This window comes from Electrophorus electricus, chromosome 6 (assembly GCF_013358815.1).
Source record: "Electrophorus electricus isolate fEleEle1 chromosome 6, fEleEle1.pri, whole genome shotgun sequence".
Taxonomy (NCBI): Eukaryota; Metazoa; Chordata; class Actinopteri; order Gymnotiformes; family Gymnotidae; genus Electrophorus; species Electrophorus electricus.
Window position 1 is genome coordinate 12,146,657 of NC_049540.1, and position 19,274 is coordinate 12,165,930.

At 42.2% G+C, this 19,274-nt stretch overlaps 2 protein-coding genes across 6 annotated transcripts; one reads left to right on the forward strand and one right to left on the reverse strand.

The window, feature by feature from the left end:
• The first annotated feature begins 279 nt into the window (after positions 1–279).
• On the forward strand, positions 280–13,170 carry zgc:171967 (uncharacterized protein LOC100126019 homolog). 5 transcript variants are annotated; one of them, XM_035527403.1, is made up of 25 exons: positions 280–313; positions 909–1,007; positions 1,248–1,356; positions 1,468–1,595; positions 1,882–2,061; positions 3,803–3,868; positions 4,956–5,019; positions 5,339–5,423; positions 5,577–5,673; positions 5,792–5,972; positions 6,269–6,392; positions 7,157–7,392; positions 7,594–7,720; positions 7,823–7,902; positions 8,129–8,269; positions 8,573–8,669; positions 8,769–8,870; positions 8,977–9,220; positions 9,361–9,425; positions 9,505–9,581; positions 9,822–9,896; positions 9,977–10,090; positions 10,651–10,763; positions 11,257–11,357; positions 11,855–13,170. In XM_035527403.1, exons 1-25 carry the CDS (start codon positions 294–296, stop codon positions 11,962–11,964), a joined length of 2,835 nt encoding a protein of 944 aa, XP_035383296.1. In that variant the 5' UTR covers positions 280–293; the 3' UTR covers positions 11,965–13,170. The 5 variants fall into 5 exon arrangements, with proteins under 5 accessions (XP_035383296.1, XP_026888357.2, XP_035383298.1 ...); XM_027032556.2 differs by having other exon boundaries at positions 4,956–5,007; XM_035527404.1 differs by lacking the exon at positions 280–313 and adding an exon at positions 368–611.
• Positions 13,143–16,480, reverse strand: LOC113591875 (solute carrier family 25 member 45). The gene is made up of 8 exons (XM_035527406.1): positions 16,333–16,480; positions 16,036–16,077; positions 15,872–15,915; positions 15,654–15,725; positions 14,865–15,053; positions 14,312–14,564; positions 13,836–14,117; positions 13,143–13,214 (listed from the first exon to the last, which is right to left on the reverse strand). Exons 2-8 carry the CDS (start codon positions 16,070–16,072, stop codon positions 13,183–13,185), a joined length of 909 nt encoding a protein of 302 aa, XP_035383299.1. The 5' UTR covers positions 16,073–16,077; positions 16,333–16,480; the 3' UTR covers positions 13,143–13,182.
• Positions 16,481–19,274: the final 2,794 nt, after the last annotated feature.

The window sequence follows — 19,274 nt, forward strand, 5'->3', positions numbered from 1 at the left end:
GGAATAAAATAACCAATCACCAAAAGACTTCTGGCAACACTCGATGTACGTCATTTTTAGGTCTGGCTATATTATACTAGCTGCGGATTCAGTCATTTGTTTTAAGTATTAGAAAATTTATTTGAATGAAATTGTGATAGAAACGGTTTTTTTTTATCTATGTTTCACTAAAACAAGTTTAAAGATGTAGTATCCCGAATGAACAATACATCTGATTATTTTAACTCTATCTCAAAGAGACAATTCGGAACACGTGACAAAATAAGGGGCAAAGTTCATACTTGGTAGACAATATGGCGCCATCCATGGACAGGTAGAATGAATATGATTGTATTTATAATATCTTTCAAGCCGTTACATTTTTAATTGAACTGTTTGCTTAAAATGCAATTTGATGTCGTTTCTTCGTAGCATCCGAAAAGGGCTATCCTAATTATACTGCTGAATACTCAGTGGGGATACCTTTAGCAGAGCTTTAAGCAGAGCCTTTGTTTAGCTAGCTGCCACGGTAATGGTCATTCAGTTGCGCCTTCTTTGTTTTTCGAACTGTCCGGTTATCTAGTCACTTGTTACTTTGTTTTATGTTATTTTGTTTTCTAGATTCCCCAAGGGTAAGTTAAGCAAACTAGATAGCTCACTGGCTCCTAGGTGTTTTGTCTTGATTATCATTTACATGTAACAAACACCTCTGCAAAAGTCGTGTCGTACAACTAAGCCTATCCGTTATTTAACAGTAATGATGTGTATTAGTAAATGTGTGTGGTTCTTGTCTTGGCAGTCGCTTCATCCTTACATATAATTTAGTCCCACTGTGTTACACTTTTTAGTAACGCTGTTTAGCACCAGAAATGCTTTATATGATTGACATTTGTAACGGCGTTATGTTTAAGACCTGTGTTGTATTCTAGAATGGTACCTGTGCTGGTGGCGCTGCTGTTTCTCTGTCTCTGTGCTGAGGCTGTGGACCGCAGCAACTTCAAAACATGCGATCAGAGTTCCTTTTGCAAGTCAGTAAAGAATGACATACAATTAATATCCTGGACAACAAAAATACTTTGCACTTCTACTTTTATTCTAGTGGCTTCAGAATAGTGCTCCCAGTTGACTGGGAGGTTCTAGTTTAATATTCTCACATTCTAACAATGGTTTACTAATGTATTTCATTTGTCCTGCTTCTAGCTGTGTTTTAACTCGTGTGTGTGTGTGTGTGTGTGTGTGTGTGTGTGTGTGTGTGTGTGTGTGTGTAGGCGTCAAAGGGAGCTGAAACCAGGTCAGTCTCCATACAGAGCTCTGCTAGATACCCTGGAGCTCAGTGACTCCAGGATCACCCTGCAGCTCATCAATGACATTAATAAGGTCAGAGGGTCATGCAGCACCCTCAGCTTCATGTTGTGCACATTATTCCTGTCTTTAGCAGGAACAACATACTAGCATAAAAGTATCCATGTTTGGTGTGTGTCTTCACAGGTTCGCCTGCTGCTGGAGCTGTATAGGCTGCAGGGCAACATGACGCGTGTTAAAATTAATGAGCTGAAACCTCTCAGACCTCGTTATGAGGTTCCTGATGTCCTCATCGCTGACCCCCCTGCTGAACCGTGAGTCCACGTCCATGAGTACATGGACACAGTACCCAACTGTATGACTAAATGCTGGTGCCAATGGGGAAACAACGGAGCTTTTCGTTCATGGAAGCCGCCTTATATTCTAAAAGTTCCATATTCGTGCTCTCGAAAGATCTTGGCATCACTCTGAGTGTAATTTGTCCAAAAATCATCTCTTTAGTTTAAAGCTATTGATAGACTATCTCAGTTAAGGCCCAATAATCTGCAGCGAAAGGAACTGTTTTTGAATTTTTGAACTGTTTTGAATCTGTTGTGACAGCATGGCGGTGGTGTCCCGGGACGAGAACGGCGTGGTGCTGTCACTTGGGCCAGATGAGCAGCGGCTCATTGTCAGTGCCCAGCCCTTCCGCCTTGACATCGTGGAGGGTCCCCAGGTGCTGCTCTCCCTTAACTCCCGTGGCCTGCTGTCCTTCGAGCACCTGCGTGTACGCAAGGACACGTGAGTTTCCCACCCCCACAATATACACACACACACACACACACACACATACACACATACACACACTCCTTATAACACGTATTGATGAAGTAGCCAAGTTGGTAATTTGAACCTAGATGACCAGTAGGGAATCCAGTTCTTGGGGAATCCAGGCCCTGAACTGGCAAATGAGGTCAGTCTTTAGGGGCATAGGGGCATTCACCTGTCTATTTAATTCTGAGGGATTTCTTTTAGGCTCAGAAACACTAACATTGAGTCAGTTGTCATAGGGCAACCAGAAATATCAATATGTTCATATTCTTGCACAAACAGCAATACCTAATCATGGTAGGAGCAGTAGTACTGCATAGTGCTGAGCACTGTTTATGCAGATATGTCAGAACGACTGTGCTCATAAGTGCTCAGACATGTCAGAATGAGTGAGCTCATAAGTGCTCAGACATGTCAGAATGAGTGAGCTCATAAGTGCTCAGACATGTCAGAATGAGTGAGCTCATAAGTGCTCATAAGTGGCACTATGTATTCATCCCCAAGGACTGGAGTTGGGGCTGTTCTGTTGTCAGTTGCTTCCCTAGTGTTGTCCAATCAATGAACATTTCTATAGTAGATGACTTAAAGGTCAGTTGAGAGTTCACACAAGGAAAACAAATCATTGGTGTGAAAATGCCCTTTTCTACTGTGGATGGGAATACACAAGTGCATTACCATTTTCACCAAGCCAGTGGAAAAAACAGTATTCCTTTCCATGCAATTTACAAACCCCAAACCAGCAATCTCCACGTCATTCTCATTCTCTCAAATATTTTGTCCAAGGTAACTGCCAGATCCTTCGGTGTTTAGTGGATAGTAACATAGAACTTATCATTCTTGGTGGTGTTTTTAACTGTAATTGAATAAAGAATCAAAGGGTCCCAAGTTTCTGAGTGTTGGCAGGCTGCAAAAAGGGTTCTGGGTAATTGAAGATGGCTAATTGCTGTTAGGCCTTTGTGGGTTTTTATCCATGTTTCACTAATAAGTATCACTATCCCAACGGCGCATATGGGAGCGTGCTCTGTGGCCTTTGGGTTAATGGTACATTTTAACCTGTTGGATTAGTATATAAAAGCATGTTTTTAACGTATGCCAGCCTATATAACTGTTTTATGTAGTGTAGGTTTCTATCGTTGTGCAGTTGTTAAGTATTCCGGTACGTCTCACTCTTGGTCTTTAGCAGTGTGGCTCAGGGCACACATCCCACCAAACTGCTTTGCTGGAGCACTGAGCTCCTGTTGGTGCTGCTTGAGACTTCTTTCTGAATCGCCTCCAACCATTTGAGGCAGAGAGGACCAAGAGCACAGCTGTGGATTTGGGAGTGTGTGGAGGCTGCGTTATGAAGGCACGTGACGTGATATGTCGATTCAGTGCTGCTACTGCTGTCTTTGCTGTTTGTTATTGCCGGGTTACCGTGTGCGCCGCGTGGTCATCACACGCGAGGTTGTTTCACAAATGCCAAATGGATTCCCTCAGTGGAAAGTCAGTGGAAAATGATTCCCTTGAACACATTTGCTTCCCTACAACTTCTTGTTCATTAGCCACATTATCCTCCTGATCAAGTTAGTGTTTGCCAAAATGTTTGCGTAACAAACACTCATCATTTTTTCTTCTTGCTTCCCTTTTTTGGTTTTCTCTCCCTCCCCTTGTTCTTACCATTCCTGGACTCTCTCCTTTTCTCTCCCTGTCTACCCCCTTCCCCCCTCCCCAGCATCTCCCATAAAATAACTAGCACAGTCAGTAGCATGTGGGACTCGATCAAGAACGTTTTCTCTAGGTAACGTCCCTTTGGTCTGCTTCTTCATCGTGCGTGTGCGTGCGGGTGTGCCTGCATGTGTGAGCATGTGTCTGAATGATCCTGTCTGATTGTTTCTTCTGTAAAGTGCAATTAAAACTGTCGTGAGCTGTGTCAATAGTGGTTTCTAGTCAAGTTAATGGTAAATGTTAATGTTCAAAAGGAGGAGTGTTAAAGCATCACAAAGAGCATGAATAGGTTGGAATTATGGCATATTGCCTTATTCCTTTGGCACCTGCTGACTTTTCTAAAGCAGCTTTGCTTGGGGTAAGAGTTGGTGTTTAAACTGACCGCTCTGTCATGATTTTTGAGACAAGATGGGAAAAGCAGCAACAATAAACATCCAAAACATCAACTAATAATACATAAGTGCCCTGTGTTTTTCCAACACCTTTACCAGCATAGATAGATCATCGCTGTCACCATGATAAACACACAATTTAGTTTGTTATTAATAAAATATAAAACTTTTATTGTAGCATTTTTTTTTAAAGTATACAGAGTATGGAGCTACATGTTACATTTTGAATTTGGTTGCACATGTGATGTTATGTTTTTGCATGTCCAAAAAAACAAACAAAAAAACCCCAAACCCACATGCTGTGGAATTTGGCATGCATGGTTAATACAGTCCATCCTTCACATGAAAGAGCTTGGACTTCAGCCTGGGCAGATCTAAGCCTCAGTGGTCAGCCATGTTTTTAAATGGACATTTCACTCTGTAACATATGAGACAAGTTGTCGATGTGAAAGTAAAGACTTAAACTTCAGAGGAAATCAGTCTGTTAACTTTCCTGTTCTCTTACTAGTTATTTCAAATAAATGCATGGACACTGCAGGTGTAATAAGCAAGTCATAGTTGCGCGGAAGGCATGAAGCACAACTGCGGTTAAACGCAACATTCAACACCCGTGTATCCGAAGCAGAGCGTCGTATTTCAGTCGCAGCGGTGGGGTGGCCAGAGGGGGTTATTCAGCATGATGCATGTGCCAGGTTGACTGAAGAAAAAAAAAAAAGCATTTCAGAAACTAAGCCAAGATTTCATGACATGACATGACGTGTGTTTCAGCAAACATGAGCCCAACACAGAGGAAAACGGAAGGCCAGAGAATACAGAGAAGGTAGATGATAAGGTGTGTGTGGTGGTTTTATCTGGTGTCTGAATGTGTGTGTGTGTGTGTGTGTGTGTGTGTGTGTGTGTGTGTGTGTGTGGGGAGAAATGGGGGCTGATCCCATTTTAAGACCCTAGACCTATGTGAGCTCATGAGCTTACTCTTCCTTATGTTGCATGGGACTTGTGTTCATCTTCTATTTTTATATATATATATATATATATATATATATACACACACACACTGATTCAGATATGTTTGTTTACTTTTCAAATTAAGCTTAATATAAATACCTTCTAAGAAATATGTATTACCACCCTACATGGTCTGTGTATCTCAGGATGGCCAGGAAGTGAGCGAGGAGGAAGATAAGCCTGGCATGTGGGAAGAGACGTTTAAAACCCACAGTGACTCAAAACCCAATGGTACACACACACACACACACACACACACACACACACACACGTGTTATCACAGAGGTTATTTATGCTGCAGACGCACTGAGTTGTATTAATACCTTCCATAATTAATTTTTGTCCTGTTTTATTCAGCCACTGTTCCTTCATTTTGCTTTCCAGGACCAACTTCCATCAGTTTAGATTTCTCTTTTCCTGGTGTGGAGCACGTGTACGGCATCCCGGAACATGCGGACACTCTTAAACTCAAGAACACAGAGTAAGATTTTTTTTTTTTTTAATTAATCGCGATTTGTAATTAACTAACCAGACACGCTTCAGTCAACAAGTAGCGCACATGTTGACTGCTGTGTGCCGGACACTTCCTGTGCTCTCAGTGGGGGTGACCCGTATCGCCTGTATAACTTGGACGTGTTCCAGTATGAGCTGCACAACCCCATGGCCCTGTATGGCGCCGTACCTGTCCTCGTATCCCACAATTCCCAGCGCACCATGGGCATCTTCTGGCTCAACGCAGCCGAGACCTGGGTGGACATTAGCTCCAACACAGCAGGCGAGGTGAGACACTGCCGCCTGGTCCTTCCTCCTCCTCCTCCTCCTCCTCCTCCTCCTCCTCCTCCTCCTCCTCCTCCTGCTCCTCCTCCTCCTCACTAGGGACTGTTTTCTTGTAATTATTGTTTGGTGGTGGTGGTGATTTGTCCATTGCTTTTATGTTGTGTTTCATACAGTATAACAATATAACAAATAATGTGCACCCTCATACGGTATTGCGATATTTTTTCTCTCTCTCTCTCTCTCTCTCTCTCTCTCTCTCTCTCTCTCTCTCTCTCTGGGTGGATGGGGGTGTGCTGCAGACAGGTTCAAGTGATGCCCCTCAGACAGACGTGCGCTGGGTTTCGGAGAGCGGCATTATCGACGTCTTCATTATGCTCGGACCCAGACCCAATGACGTCTTCGCACAGTATGCCTCATTGACAGGTGCACATGTGCAAATACACACAGAAAACACAGCTTAAGGAAATGTACTTACTGAAATGAGAACACACAAGCACTCACACATTACACCTTACTAACTGAACATACAAATGTATGCACACATACTATTGGTCACCTGCTTAATCTATCGGCTGCTTAATTGGACAAATTAAGTTCCATCTTGCCAAAATCAGCATAATCTGGGTTTTTTTGGGGGGGGGGGAGGTTAGTGAATTTGTTTTCATTTTTAAAATACTTGTGGACATTTATCACATTTATTTAGTGGGTAAATTTTTTTTTTCCCAGGAAAAGTACACTGCAGACTGCAGATCAGATCTGCTTAAGCAAGCAAATAACAGACAATGACTGTTAAATAAATGTTCAAGTGTAGCAATTTTGTGTCTCATTTATTATAATGTAATTGTTTCATAACATGCAAGAAACATCAACTTTGATATCAGCATTATATATCGCTGCACTTTACATATCAGCATCAGCCTTTAGAAAGCTGTACTGGACACACACACTCTCTCACACACACACACACACTCTCACACACTCACACACACACTCTCGGACACACACACACACTCTCGGACACACACACACACTCTCATACACACACACTCTCGGACACACACACACACTCTCTCACACACACACACACATACTCTCACTCTCACACACACACACACTCTCACACACACACAGAGAGGTGTACTGTGGTTCATTTGTTGCCTGTGTCCCTCCTCCCTCCGCTGGGCCAGGCACGCAGGCCTTCCCCCCACTCACCGCGCTCGGCTACCACCAGTGCCGCTGGAACTACAACAACCAGGAAGACGTGAAGGCCGTGGACCAGGGCTTCGATGAGCACGACATTCCCTACGACTTCATTTGGCTGGACATCGAGCATGCCGACGGCAAGCGCTACTTTACCTGGGACCCACAGAACTTCCCCCAGCCCAAAGAGATGCTGCAGGGACTCATGGACAAGAAACGGAAGGTGTGGGGGTGTGTGTGGAGGTGTAGGTGGGTGGGTGGGACTGCTTCTCCTTGCACTGCAGGCCAATTTAGATTTCAGATTTGCAGTTGTCTAGTAATAACATTGTTGGTATTTATTTAAGGTAAATTGTTCAAGTATCTAATTTTTTGTTTTTTGTTTACTAGTATTTACTAGTCATTTAAACTACCAATTTTTTCTCAGATGGTCACCATCGTCGATCCCCACATCAGAGTGGACAGTGGCTACAAGATTCACAACGAGCTCCGCTCCAAAAACCTTTATGCTAAGAACAAAGATGGTGCAGACTTTGAAGGCTGGTGCTGGCCAGGTTGATTAAGTCTATCGACTATCACGTACACAGCCTACTTAAGGTCTGTCTTGGTTCGCCATACGAGAAGCATGAAACCTACATGTTCTCTTCTCTTAAAAGGAAACTCTGGCTACCCTGACTTCACCAACCCTGAAATGAGAGAGTGGTGGGCGAGCAGGTTCTCCTACAACCAGTATGAGGTAGGGACCTCTTCACTGCTGAGCAACTGCTTCTGTCGGTGGCCGTTTTGCCTTTGGATAAGCTCTTCCTGCCTAAGCTCCAATTCGAGCCATTACCACAGAAAACCTTGAAAAAGGAGCTCCTGAATTTTTTAGAAGTATCCCAAACTAACCCTTGCCCCCAAACTAAGAACAAAAGTGCTTCCCCCGAGTTGGCCTCGAGCCCTGACCCCGTTCTTTTGCTCAGGGCTCCATGGAGAACCTGTACACGTGGAATGACATGAACGAGCCGTCGGTGTTCAACGGGCCAGAGGTGACCATGCACAAAGACGCGCTCCACGGCAGCTGGGAGCACCGAGACTTGCACAACATCTATGGCCTCTATGTGGTGAGCCAGCAGAGCGCGCTGGGCTACTGCTCGATGGTTCAGACAGGGCCTAGGGTAAACACTGGGGATGGATGGATGGATGGATGGATGGATGGATAAAGGGAGGAAGGAGGGAGAGAATAGGAGCACAAAGTTCACTTTAAGCTCTTTAAGCAGACAAGAATATGTGAAGGTATAGTGGGTATATATGCATGTGTAACTGGGCCTCCATATATAGGCAGAGGATCAGGGCTGCAGGACACAACTGTGGTTTCAGGGCTCTACGCTGTCTGTCTGCCAATGGCTTTGTTCTCCTTCTTTCAGCAAAAGGCAACCGCTGAAGGCCTGATCCAGCGCTCCGGCGGCGTGGAGAGGCCCTTCGTTCTCACCAGAGCCTTTTTCGCAGGATCTCAGCGCTACGGTCCGTCTCGGCCCTCAGTGTGTGGGTCTGAACGAGATTGCTCGAGTCACTTTATGCAAGCTTCTTTGCCTCTGCCCTCATGTTCCGCTCGGTTTCCAGGGGCGGTATGGACAGGTGATAACGCAGCCGAGTGGGGCCATCTGAAGATCTCCATACCCATGTGTCTGAGTCTGGGATTAGTAGGCATCTCCTTCTGTGGAGGTAATTCAGTGATTTCCAGCCCAACGATTCCCACCAAACGACAGGGTTAAAAACAAGGTGCCCAGTCTGATTTGTCCTCTCTCTCCTGCCCTGCTTCCTTGTTTAGCTGACATTGGGGGTTTCTTTAAGCACCCTGGCCCCGAGCTGCTGGTGCGCTGGTACCAGGCAGGAGCGTACCAGCCGTTCTTCCGAGGCCACGCCCACATGGACACCCCGCGGCGCGAGCCATGGCTGTTTGGCCCGGACAACACAGCCCTGATCCGCGAGGCCATTCGCCAGCGCTATGCCCTTCTGCCCTACTGGTACCAGCAGTTCTACAATGCACACCGCACCGGGCAACCAGTCATGAGGTGAGCCTCTCTGACATTAAACGGAGTAAATAAGATATAAAATACCATTGAATTGAGACCAGTAAAATCTTTATTTATTTTTAATAAACAATTTCTCTTACTCTGCCTCTCACACACACCCCTCCCTTGACCTTACCCAGGGCTTTGTGGGTAGAGTATCCTGAAGATCAAACCACTTTTGCCATTGAGGATGAATACTTAATTGGTGAGCAAAGATGGTAGACCCGTACTAATGGAGATTTTAGAGATGATTTTATATTATTGACCACCTTTCTTCTGAACAGGTAAAGATCTGCTGGTGCATCCGGTTACTGATGAAGGTGCCAAGGGAGTCACCGCCTACTTACCTGGGAAAGGAGAGGTGTGACAGAGCTCAGCAGTTAATTTTGTGTGTGTGTGTGTGTGTGTGTGTGTGTGCTTGTATATATTTTATATAAAAAATGTCAAACAGTGGAAAGTCAGTTATGTCTTTCCTGTACTATTGTGGGTACTATTAGAGTACTTTTTAGGCCTCTTATCTGCCATGTCATACTATAATAGTGCTGATATAATAGTGTAGATGGAGTAACTGCTTACAATCTGTTCTGTCCCGTTTTTCCAGATCTGGTATGATGTCCACACATTCCAGAAACACAAGGGGGCCCAGAACCTTTACATTCCAGTCACCATGAGCTCGGTAATTCAGGAGTGTTTCTGTCTATCTGTCTGTGTGTCTAAACTACCCTGTAACTCTTTCACTCCTGATTCTCATGGTAGATTCCAGTGTTCCAGCGCGGCGGCTCCATCATCAGTAGGAAAGGCCGCGTGAGGAGATCCTCCACCTGTATGGAGAATGACCCCTACACCCTCTACGTAGCCCTTAGCCCTGAGGTAAACCTACTGCAGGGGACACCACCGGTACGACCGTTTTCACTCTGGGTTGAACGACTGCACCGTTTATAACCAAAACAAAGCCATGTCCTAGTCTACTATTTTAAACAAAAGTTTCTAAGCCTCACCATCCTAACAGTGACGTTTGGCAGTGGCAGCACCTGGCCGTTGGGCGTTTTGTTAAAATGACGGAAGGATGGTGCTCAGTACTGTAGTGCAGGATGACCTGCTGAGGAGAAGCGTCACCTTTCAGCAGTACTATTCTAAAAATTATTCTTCAATCATCTAACCAACCAGAACTCCCTGCAGAACAAAAATCACTACTAAATGCAAACATGTTAATAACATGTCAATAAACACGTTAGGTGAAAAAATACTCTTGCTAGGGACTGTATGTTTAAGAGAACACTGAGTTCCCCCTAAGGCTACCTTAACTTAACATGGAGTTGGGGGTCTGGTTTTGCATTGTTGGTCTTAACTGCTTATACCTTACCTGCCAGACCTCACATGCCTGAATCATATTTATTCTGTAAAAGTGTCTAACATTGTTGTCCTGCCAGGGGACAGCTGAAGGAGAGCTCTACATCGATGACTTCCACACCTTCAACTATCACAAAGAGAAGCAGTTCATCTGTAGGCGGCTGCACTTTTCTGATAATGCACTTACTTCCAGGTGTGGGGCGCTGTCTTGTTGCTACACACACACACTCATACACACTCACACAAACAAACAATGCTCATGTCCAGCACTTTTCAGGCAGTGGATCTCTCTGGTGTATATTATAGGAGGATTTATTAAAAATCAAATTGGCTCACGTGCAGAAAAACTGATGAGATTCATTTTAGAGTTCACTATCTAAATGGAATTTTTTATATGCAAGAATAATTGAATTGTCTAAAATAACTGAATATGTCTAAAAATTGAATGGACATATGCGGGGGTGGGGGTTTAGGGCGTTAAATGAGAAAAACCTTCAAAGTACAAGCATTTGTCATTTGGCTTTTCTCAGTGTGAAGTCTCTGGGAGTCTTTTAAATTTGTCATTGAAGTGCCCGATCCAACATCTGAATGACATGATTTTTGTATTGTGATCTAGTCAGCATCCAGTTTTGCTTTAGGCCATTTTCTCATCATACGGTACATCTCCCCCCCCCCCCCCCCCCCAGTAATCTTGCCCCAGACTCAAAGTTCACAACCGCAGCATGGATAGAGAAGGTGTTCATTCTGGGAGCCCCTCGCCCTGCTTCTGTTTCTCTGACGACTGCAGGTCAGTGACTTCTTAGTCTATCTTTAATTCTCATACACACGCGTGTGGCCTGGACTAGGAGTGTTGACATATTGGTAACGGTGATAATTGAAATATTGATAATATGCTAATAATGCACGTGTAATAATATAAGTAATCCACTGCCAGTAACTAAGGCAGATTTTCGCATGGTAAACTTGGAAATTTACTAGGCTTGAATCACCATATGATTTTCAAGGTAGTGACAAGTGAGTCGTGTTGTGGTCTGAAATAATAAGGGAAAAGAGAACACAATAATATAATTTAGCATTATAGCTACGTTCATAGCCATGATGAACATGTAGTGAAAGTCTGATATACCAACCCTAGCCTTTCTCTTTAAAAAATGTACACAGAAGAAAGTTGTTGACACCTTTTCATTGTACAGTTTGTTTCATGTGTGTAGTGCAATGCATTTAATAGTTTGTCACACAATTTCCCAGTTAATAAAAATATGATACATTATTATTGAAATGTAGATGGAAAGGAGTCTGCTGTGGAGTTTGAGTTTGATTCTGCTGCATCAGTGTTAATTCTGCGCAAGCCTGGAGTCAACGCAGGGGCTGACTGGACTGTGCTGCTGCAGTAACCCCGAGGCGTATGCATCTGATCTCGCGCGCACACACAGTGACTACAGTACCAGAAGTGAGGGCACAAACTTTCTGACTAATACATTATCTTTTTGTCTCACACCCACCTACACATGGAGTGATTTGGCATTAGCAATGTGAGATATGAGATCATCCATTAAAGAGATTTAATCCATTAAAGAAATGGATGTAAATTCCTTTTGTATCATTGTCTTCACTGGGCTCTTTCAATTAACTGCTAGACAGTTAATTTATTTTAGCAAAATTTGCTTAAGTTTTAAACCAGAGAAGTAGCTATAGAGCTTGCTGGTAGTTTAATGGAGTTGTCTCCAATTACAAGTGAACAAATTTGACACTCAGATGCATAAAAATGACATTAAATATGAAACATGGAACCTTTTTATGCTGATACAATACATTTTCTGTCATAAAAGATGTTGCGATATTTTCCCCAAAATCATTGCTTAAATATTACATTGTTCAATTATTAATGTGAAGTAAATGGCCTCAAACATAACCCCTACATTATTTGAGATATTTACTAACCTCACCCTGGTTTACTCTTTTATATTATTTCTGTTCCACTGCTGAACTCCCAAAATAACTTTAATAGAATTGACTAGAGATACTTAATAGTAATTGACTAGAGATACATAATTCTTGTGCGTTTCCTGATTAGTCTGATTTGTATTTACCTTCTTGGACATCCTTCTGTTTTCATGTTTTCTGTTCACAGTTAAAGAACAGGTGTGGTTTTAGCTGCTTAAAATGCTGAAAGCACTGATCTCTCTGATCAACAAATTTATAGTTTCAGGATGCACACAGCTTCTCAGTCACTGAAAACTGCAGACATTTGATTAAACAGGATTACAATCGCTCAATTATGGTGGTGTTATGAATGGTTAAGAACAGCTCTGTAAATTCAGAAGTTTTATAATCACCTGACTTTGTGGAGTAACAGACAGGAATGAGTAATTTAGTTGCAGATACTATACACAAATCTTTAGTGACAAAATTGTTAGCATGCACCAGAATTACAAATTAAATGGTTTATGGAAAAAGTAGCATAACCAGGGATTTGATTATTGGTTATGTATGTTAAGATGTCATTTTAACATGTTCTTGTTGCATTGGTAAATCTGGCTCACTGTGTTAATGTCTGTTTCCTTGGCGAATGGATGAAATAAAGATGCTATGTCCCATCAGCTATGTGACTTTCATTTCATTAGAACACCTCTAATGGCTATATCTGCAAGATAACCAAAAAAATGTGATTCTTTATAGGTGACTACACAGGTTCAATGCTTGGCAGCATAAAAAATTCTAATTTTGCATGTAATGCCTTTATATGATTATTATAAACTAGCTTAACACTGTTGTGATGGTTATATGTTTCATCAAGTATACTATTAATTATAATATAAATATATAAATATATATATATATATATATATATATATATATATATATATATATATATATATATTTATATATATATATATATATATAATTTATTTATATATATATGTATATAAATAATATTTAGTTATATATATTTATATATATATTTATTTATATTTATATACATATATAATTTATTTATATATATAATATATGTATATAAATAATATTTAGTTATATATATTTATATTTTATATTTATATATATTTATTTATATTTATATATATTTATATTTATTTATATACATATATAATTTATTTATATATATTATATATAAGGCAGAAGCCAAACATTCAGCTTTACTACCACTCTCCGACAGAACAGTTAATCAACCATCATGAGGTTACTACGTTGGCAGTATGAGTAGATGCCTCCTGGGCATGCACACACCCTCGGGATCAGATCTCACCCCCTGTAGGTGGCGCAGTCATGCACTTCATCAGTATCTCATAGACGAGGAAGGTGATGGCGTTGACAGGGAAAGCTCGCAGGCTGTTCAGGAGGAGCCCCTTGAAGAACACCCGCACACCCTCTTCCCGCACACTGGTGGTGATGCAGTGCATGACCCCCATGTATGTTCGGCCGCCAGCCCCGGACATTTGGAGCCGAGCCTTTATTACGTCCATAGGCGTGGCACAACCCCATGTGATCACACCAGCGATTCCTCCGGCCATTAACACGGTAGGGGTACCTGGCATGAACACACGTGACCACAGGTGACCACCACCACAACACCTTCAGCCACGAAGGAACACTGCCTCCGAAGTGGCACTTGGCACAGCATAATTAAACCAGTCCGATTATATGTAGACGTTACACCAGCAGCTAAACAGTGACAAACAGAGGATGCTTCTGTCATTTCCCCCCCTGCCTCTGCACACTCACTGGGTTGTGTTCCTTCCTCGGTCAGCAGCCTGCAGGTGATCTCGTAGGGCAGGAAGTAAAGGCCAAAGCAGGGGACGTCACGCAGGATGAGAGCCCCTGCTCCCCTGAACAGGCCCCTGACCCCATCCTCTCTGAAGATGACAGCCAAGCAGTGCATAGGGCCACGGTACTTAGCCATGGCCCGCTCCGGGCGGCTTTCGGTTAGGTTCTGAAGACGCACCTTCACCAGGTCAACAGGCGCTGCGACCAGCACCTGGTTGCAGATGAGTGTGTGGCAGGAGAGTTTCATTTTTAATTAAATATAATTACATTTAATTTATTGAATGTTTTATCCTAAAATGTAAAATATAATTACTTCATTCATCTCACAAGTAATTTGTCTTAGGCATGAGAAATGCCACATAAATTGCACGGTCCACTAAAGCAGTCAGAAATTCAGTACCTTTACAAAGACATTTTTAATGTAAATGCATTTTTTTAAAAGAACAAAGCTTAGTAGTGCACAGGACATGTGTAACACCTTTGTAACAGGATTTAATAATGTGACAAACACCTGAGTCAATCCAGAGAAGCATCCAGCTATGTAGATGGTCAATATTGGTGCCTTGTTGCCTTGGATGCGTTCCCTGCGTTGTGATTGGGTGAGGTAATCCAAGGCATTGCTATAAGAACCAAAGGCCAGCGCGTTGCTTATGGCGATAGTGAGGACAGGGAAGGCCATACCCTTGTAGAAACCATGGAACTAAGCATGCAAAGATAAACAGGCCAGAATGAAGACAGGTTCATCATCATCAAGTCACTGATTAACTTTTATGCAACTTGGGTTGTAACAGATCGTTATGCTGTAATTCAGCCTGCCACGAGCAACGCAGGGAGATTTCTTTACACAGGCGTAATTAATGTTCAGTCATCTTCTGGAATTCACTAGAAGTTTACACAGTATAAATGCTGTGGTAAAATATTTGGCCTTTGATGTGTATAATGTGTAACAGATCAATGAAGGCAAATATTCTGTGATATTTGAAGCCACTGTCATCATGGCATATTTAATAATTGGAGACAATTCCTTGAGAAGCCCCACAAGGATCAGTGTAGCATCCTGCTCAGTCATGGCTGACGATGTGAAAAAAAGTGATCAAACTTTAGGGTCGTCGGGTTGCCGGCCACCAAGTGCTGTTTCTAGAGCTCTGATAATAAAGGGCGCAAATGTACATCCTTCAGCTTTATAACAAAGCAAAGCACAAGGTTAGCACTTTAGGACTGTAAAGGCACAGTGTGTACATTCAACCGAATGTGCCGAGTCCATACAAAAACTCCAAATTCCAGTGATTTTGATACTCACCCCTTCATGTTTGTACGTCCGTACCACACAGTCAAATATCCCTTTGTAGGTGGATTGGGTTTGGAGGCGCACCTACATATAATGTATATAGTTAGGCTAAATGTTGATGAGCACAAATAAGGCACCTTAATGTGTAAAAAAAAAAATAAAAAAATAAAAAAAATAAAAAAATATATATATATATATTTTTATTTATTTATTTATTTTTTAAACTCCACCTTCACAGTGTCCATGGGATGTCCTACAGCCAGCCCTACTGCGCCTGAGACACAAACTAATTCAGTGCTTTCTGACAGACAACAGGCAGATTACTTGCCAACAATAATCCTACACGAAGGCCCTCATCTGCTATGTGGAAGTAACAGGCGAATTGTAAACCCACCTGAAATCCATCCTGCAATGAATTCCACAAACGGCATGGTACCTATCGAAGCCAATGAAACGATGTTTTCCCCCTCGGTTTGCAAAACTATACATTTGAACCAACTATTGTAGGCTATACGCATTGCAACACAATGTTTCAGTTAAGAGGTGCATGGAAATGAATAGCTCAACTAAAACAAATTAAAGATGATATATATAGACTGAAGTGCTTTTAGGGGAGATACATGTTTAGAGAAGATCAGTGATTTGTCGCTGGTGAACTAGCGTTAGGGACCCAAAAATATTGTGCTCTTACCTCATTTCAAGTAGTTGGAGAATGGTAGGTTAACGAAGTTAGGTCACAGTAGGATAATGTATCGTTTTCATATAAGAATAGCGCGGCTAAGGTCGCTTTCTCGCATATTAGTCCTTTACCTTAGTCCGAATCATGGTGAAATTGACACTTTTACTTGCTGCTACAGTAATTTAAGAATAGAAAATATGCCGAGGGGCGTACGAAAAGGGGAGGGCTGGGAAAATGTTTGAAAGCTTATTCATTGGACAGAAAACGTTGAAATTTATTAACATCTCTGTGTAACTATTGAACGCCGTTGTACCACATGAATCTGTTATATATATTGTGTACATCCTACGCATAAAGACGAAATTTCGCGTGATAAAGAATAGTATCAATGAAATCAATACCAATTAATACCCCAATACACGTTTCTGCGGTAAAAATAAAACAAAACAAAATCGGTAGGATATTTTTCGGATTTATGTTGTTGTGCAGATACAGCAGCCATACATCTAATACAAAGCACAACACAATTCAATGGCTATTTTGCATGTAAGTGGTGGAGACACCACGTAAATCTGTTTTCGGTCAAGTTAAGTACTCAGTAACTTATTAAGAGTACCCAGATAAAACTAACAGTGAAAAAAACATTAGAAAATAAGTAACATATAATTAAGTGAAAGAAACGTCTCCTCTTAAAGGTGCCATATAATACATTTATTCCGTATTTTACACGCCCGTTTACAACCATATGATTTTAACAGACTGACTAGATGTCCTGGCAAATGACAATTGTTCCACTTCAGTGGTGGAGAAGCTAATGTCATTTTCCATTGTCTCTTTACCCCTGAGAATCAAATAGGCTCTTTCTGTTTTGCACCTTTTGAGACAGATAGAAGTTAAGGAGCTCTGTTCTGATTGGCTGTTATGTACTGTGCCTCATTCTAAAGCACTCAGAACAGAAATATGCCGGAGAACTGCAATGTAAGTGGCGCTGTAGGCTGAATGGGGAAAGATAGGTAACAAACAAATAGGTAAATACGTTTGTTCTCGTGCCAGCAGAGAAACAGCAATTTCAAGATGGGCCGTTCTTGCATCTTAGGTTCCATATATGAATTGTATCGACTGGAGGAGTAAACACTGTTTTGAAACATTTGTGTGTTACTTCATTTTTTTTTTAAATTCAACAAAGTGAGGGAAATTCAGTTATCAATGATAATTGACAATGTAACATTTTTATGCAGACGTGTTTTGTGAAATATCAAGGTTATTAGGAGAACCCTTGTGAAGCTTGGTTACATTGGTGCAAGTATAGCTCAGAGAGAGCCAAAGATTGGTGGATTGAGAGTTGATTTGCCTGCCCCCTTCACTGGAGACAGGAGCCAAATTTTATGAGCTGGGTAAGGCAGCCTGAAGTTGCGGTCATGACACTCACTAGCGACGGGAGCGAGTATGACTATGAGCTGGTGAGAATTCTACCTACTCATTTGAGCAGAGCTGCATTTCTGTTATGGGACAGTCTTCCAGCACCTGTGCAGTCAGACTATGCGGCAGTCAGGGAACGGCTTAATGAGGCTTTTGGAGAGAAACAGTTTATGGACCACTTTAAAACCAGCCTTGCTGCCCGTCTGCGTGCACCCCACGAGAGCCTGGAAGTATATGCTGCTGATGTTAGCAGGCTGGTCTAGGAAGCATTCCCAGAGTATGGTGTAGTTGCACAAAGGGAGGAAAAGTTTCCTTTCTATATGAGCTCACATGCTGTAAATGGGCAATTGCTAGATACATTGGGCACTATGACTCTGGCTTTTAGGTTGGGGTCATTCATGTGGTAGTTCCATGTCCTTAGGAAAACCACTCAGGCTGTCCTCCTTGGTCTAGTGAAAAATCATACTATGGAAGTGGTTGTTCTACAGTTGGGGGACACCTACGTGTGAAATTGGTACCTGAGTGCTGTAATGTTTGTCTATTCCCTTCTTAGTGAGATACTAGTGCCAGTTAATGTGTACCCTCCCAGCACACATTAATCTGACCTCATTGAATTTTGACGATCACATGCAGTGAAGAGTGTCAGGAATGGTGTCGCAGTGGCCCGTGTTTTGAACCCTATTACGAGAGACGTAATGACAGCTTGATCACCTTGGAGAAACTGACCTTGCTCCACTTCCTCGGCCAGCTGATATTGTTATGGTGGCTTCACACTCTTATGCCCTACCTGTCACAGTGGATGAGTCTGCCATCACAACACAGTAGCAAGCGCAGCTAACTACACTCATACAAGAATTTTCAGGGGTTTTTAATGTAGCCAATAGAAATACTGGAATATGCAAGCTGATCAAGCACCTCATTGGGACTAGCAATCATATCCTCATTAAACAGTGTGCATGTGGCATGTCTCCGAGGAAACAAGCTGAAATCGAGTGTCAGGTGGTTTGTCTGTTGGCAGATGGCATCATCAAAGAGAGTTGCACCCCCTCCCTGGTGGTCCAATTAAGAAGAAAGGGGGCCAGTGGAGATTCTACGAGGATTACAGGCAACTTAATTCAGTCATGGTCAAAAATTATTATGCGCTGATTAGGAATATACTATCTTCACATGATGCAGCAAGGCTAGTCCATGCAATTATCACTTCCAGACTAGACAACTGTAATGCCTTACTATCTGGCTGTACCACTAATGCTTAAATACTTCCCATCTTATGTAAAGGTGTAGATTGGGGGGTTCACGTGCATTGACAATTATGGTAAACTGGGAAGTTGTGATGTTACTTCATGTATATTTGTCACTCAAATTGACTGCTGACTGAGAGCGGTGGAGTGCTGATGTTCCAGGGAGCCCTCATGCCTGTGTTTCATTCTGGCTCTATCCACTTAATTGTGCTGCCATAGCTAAATGTCTTCACATTGTAGTTCCCTAATTTACACACCTTTATACTTGGACATGCCTAATAATTTATTCTCTCT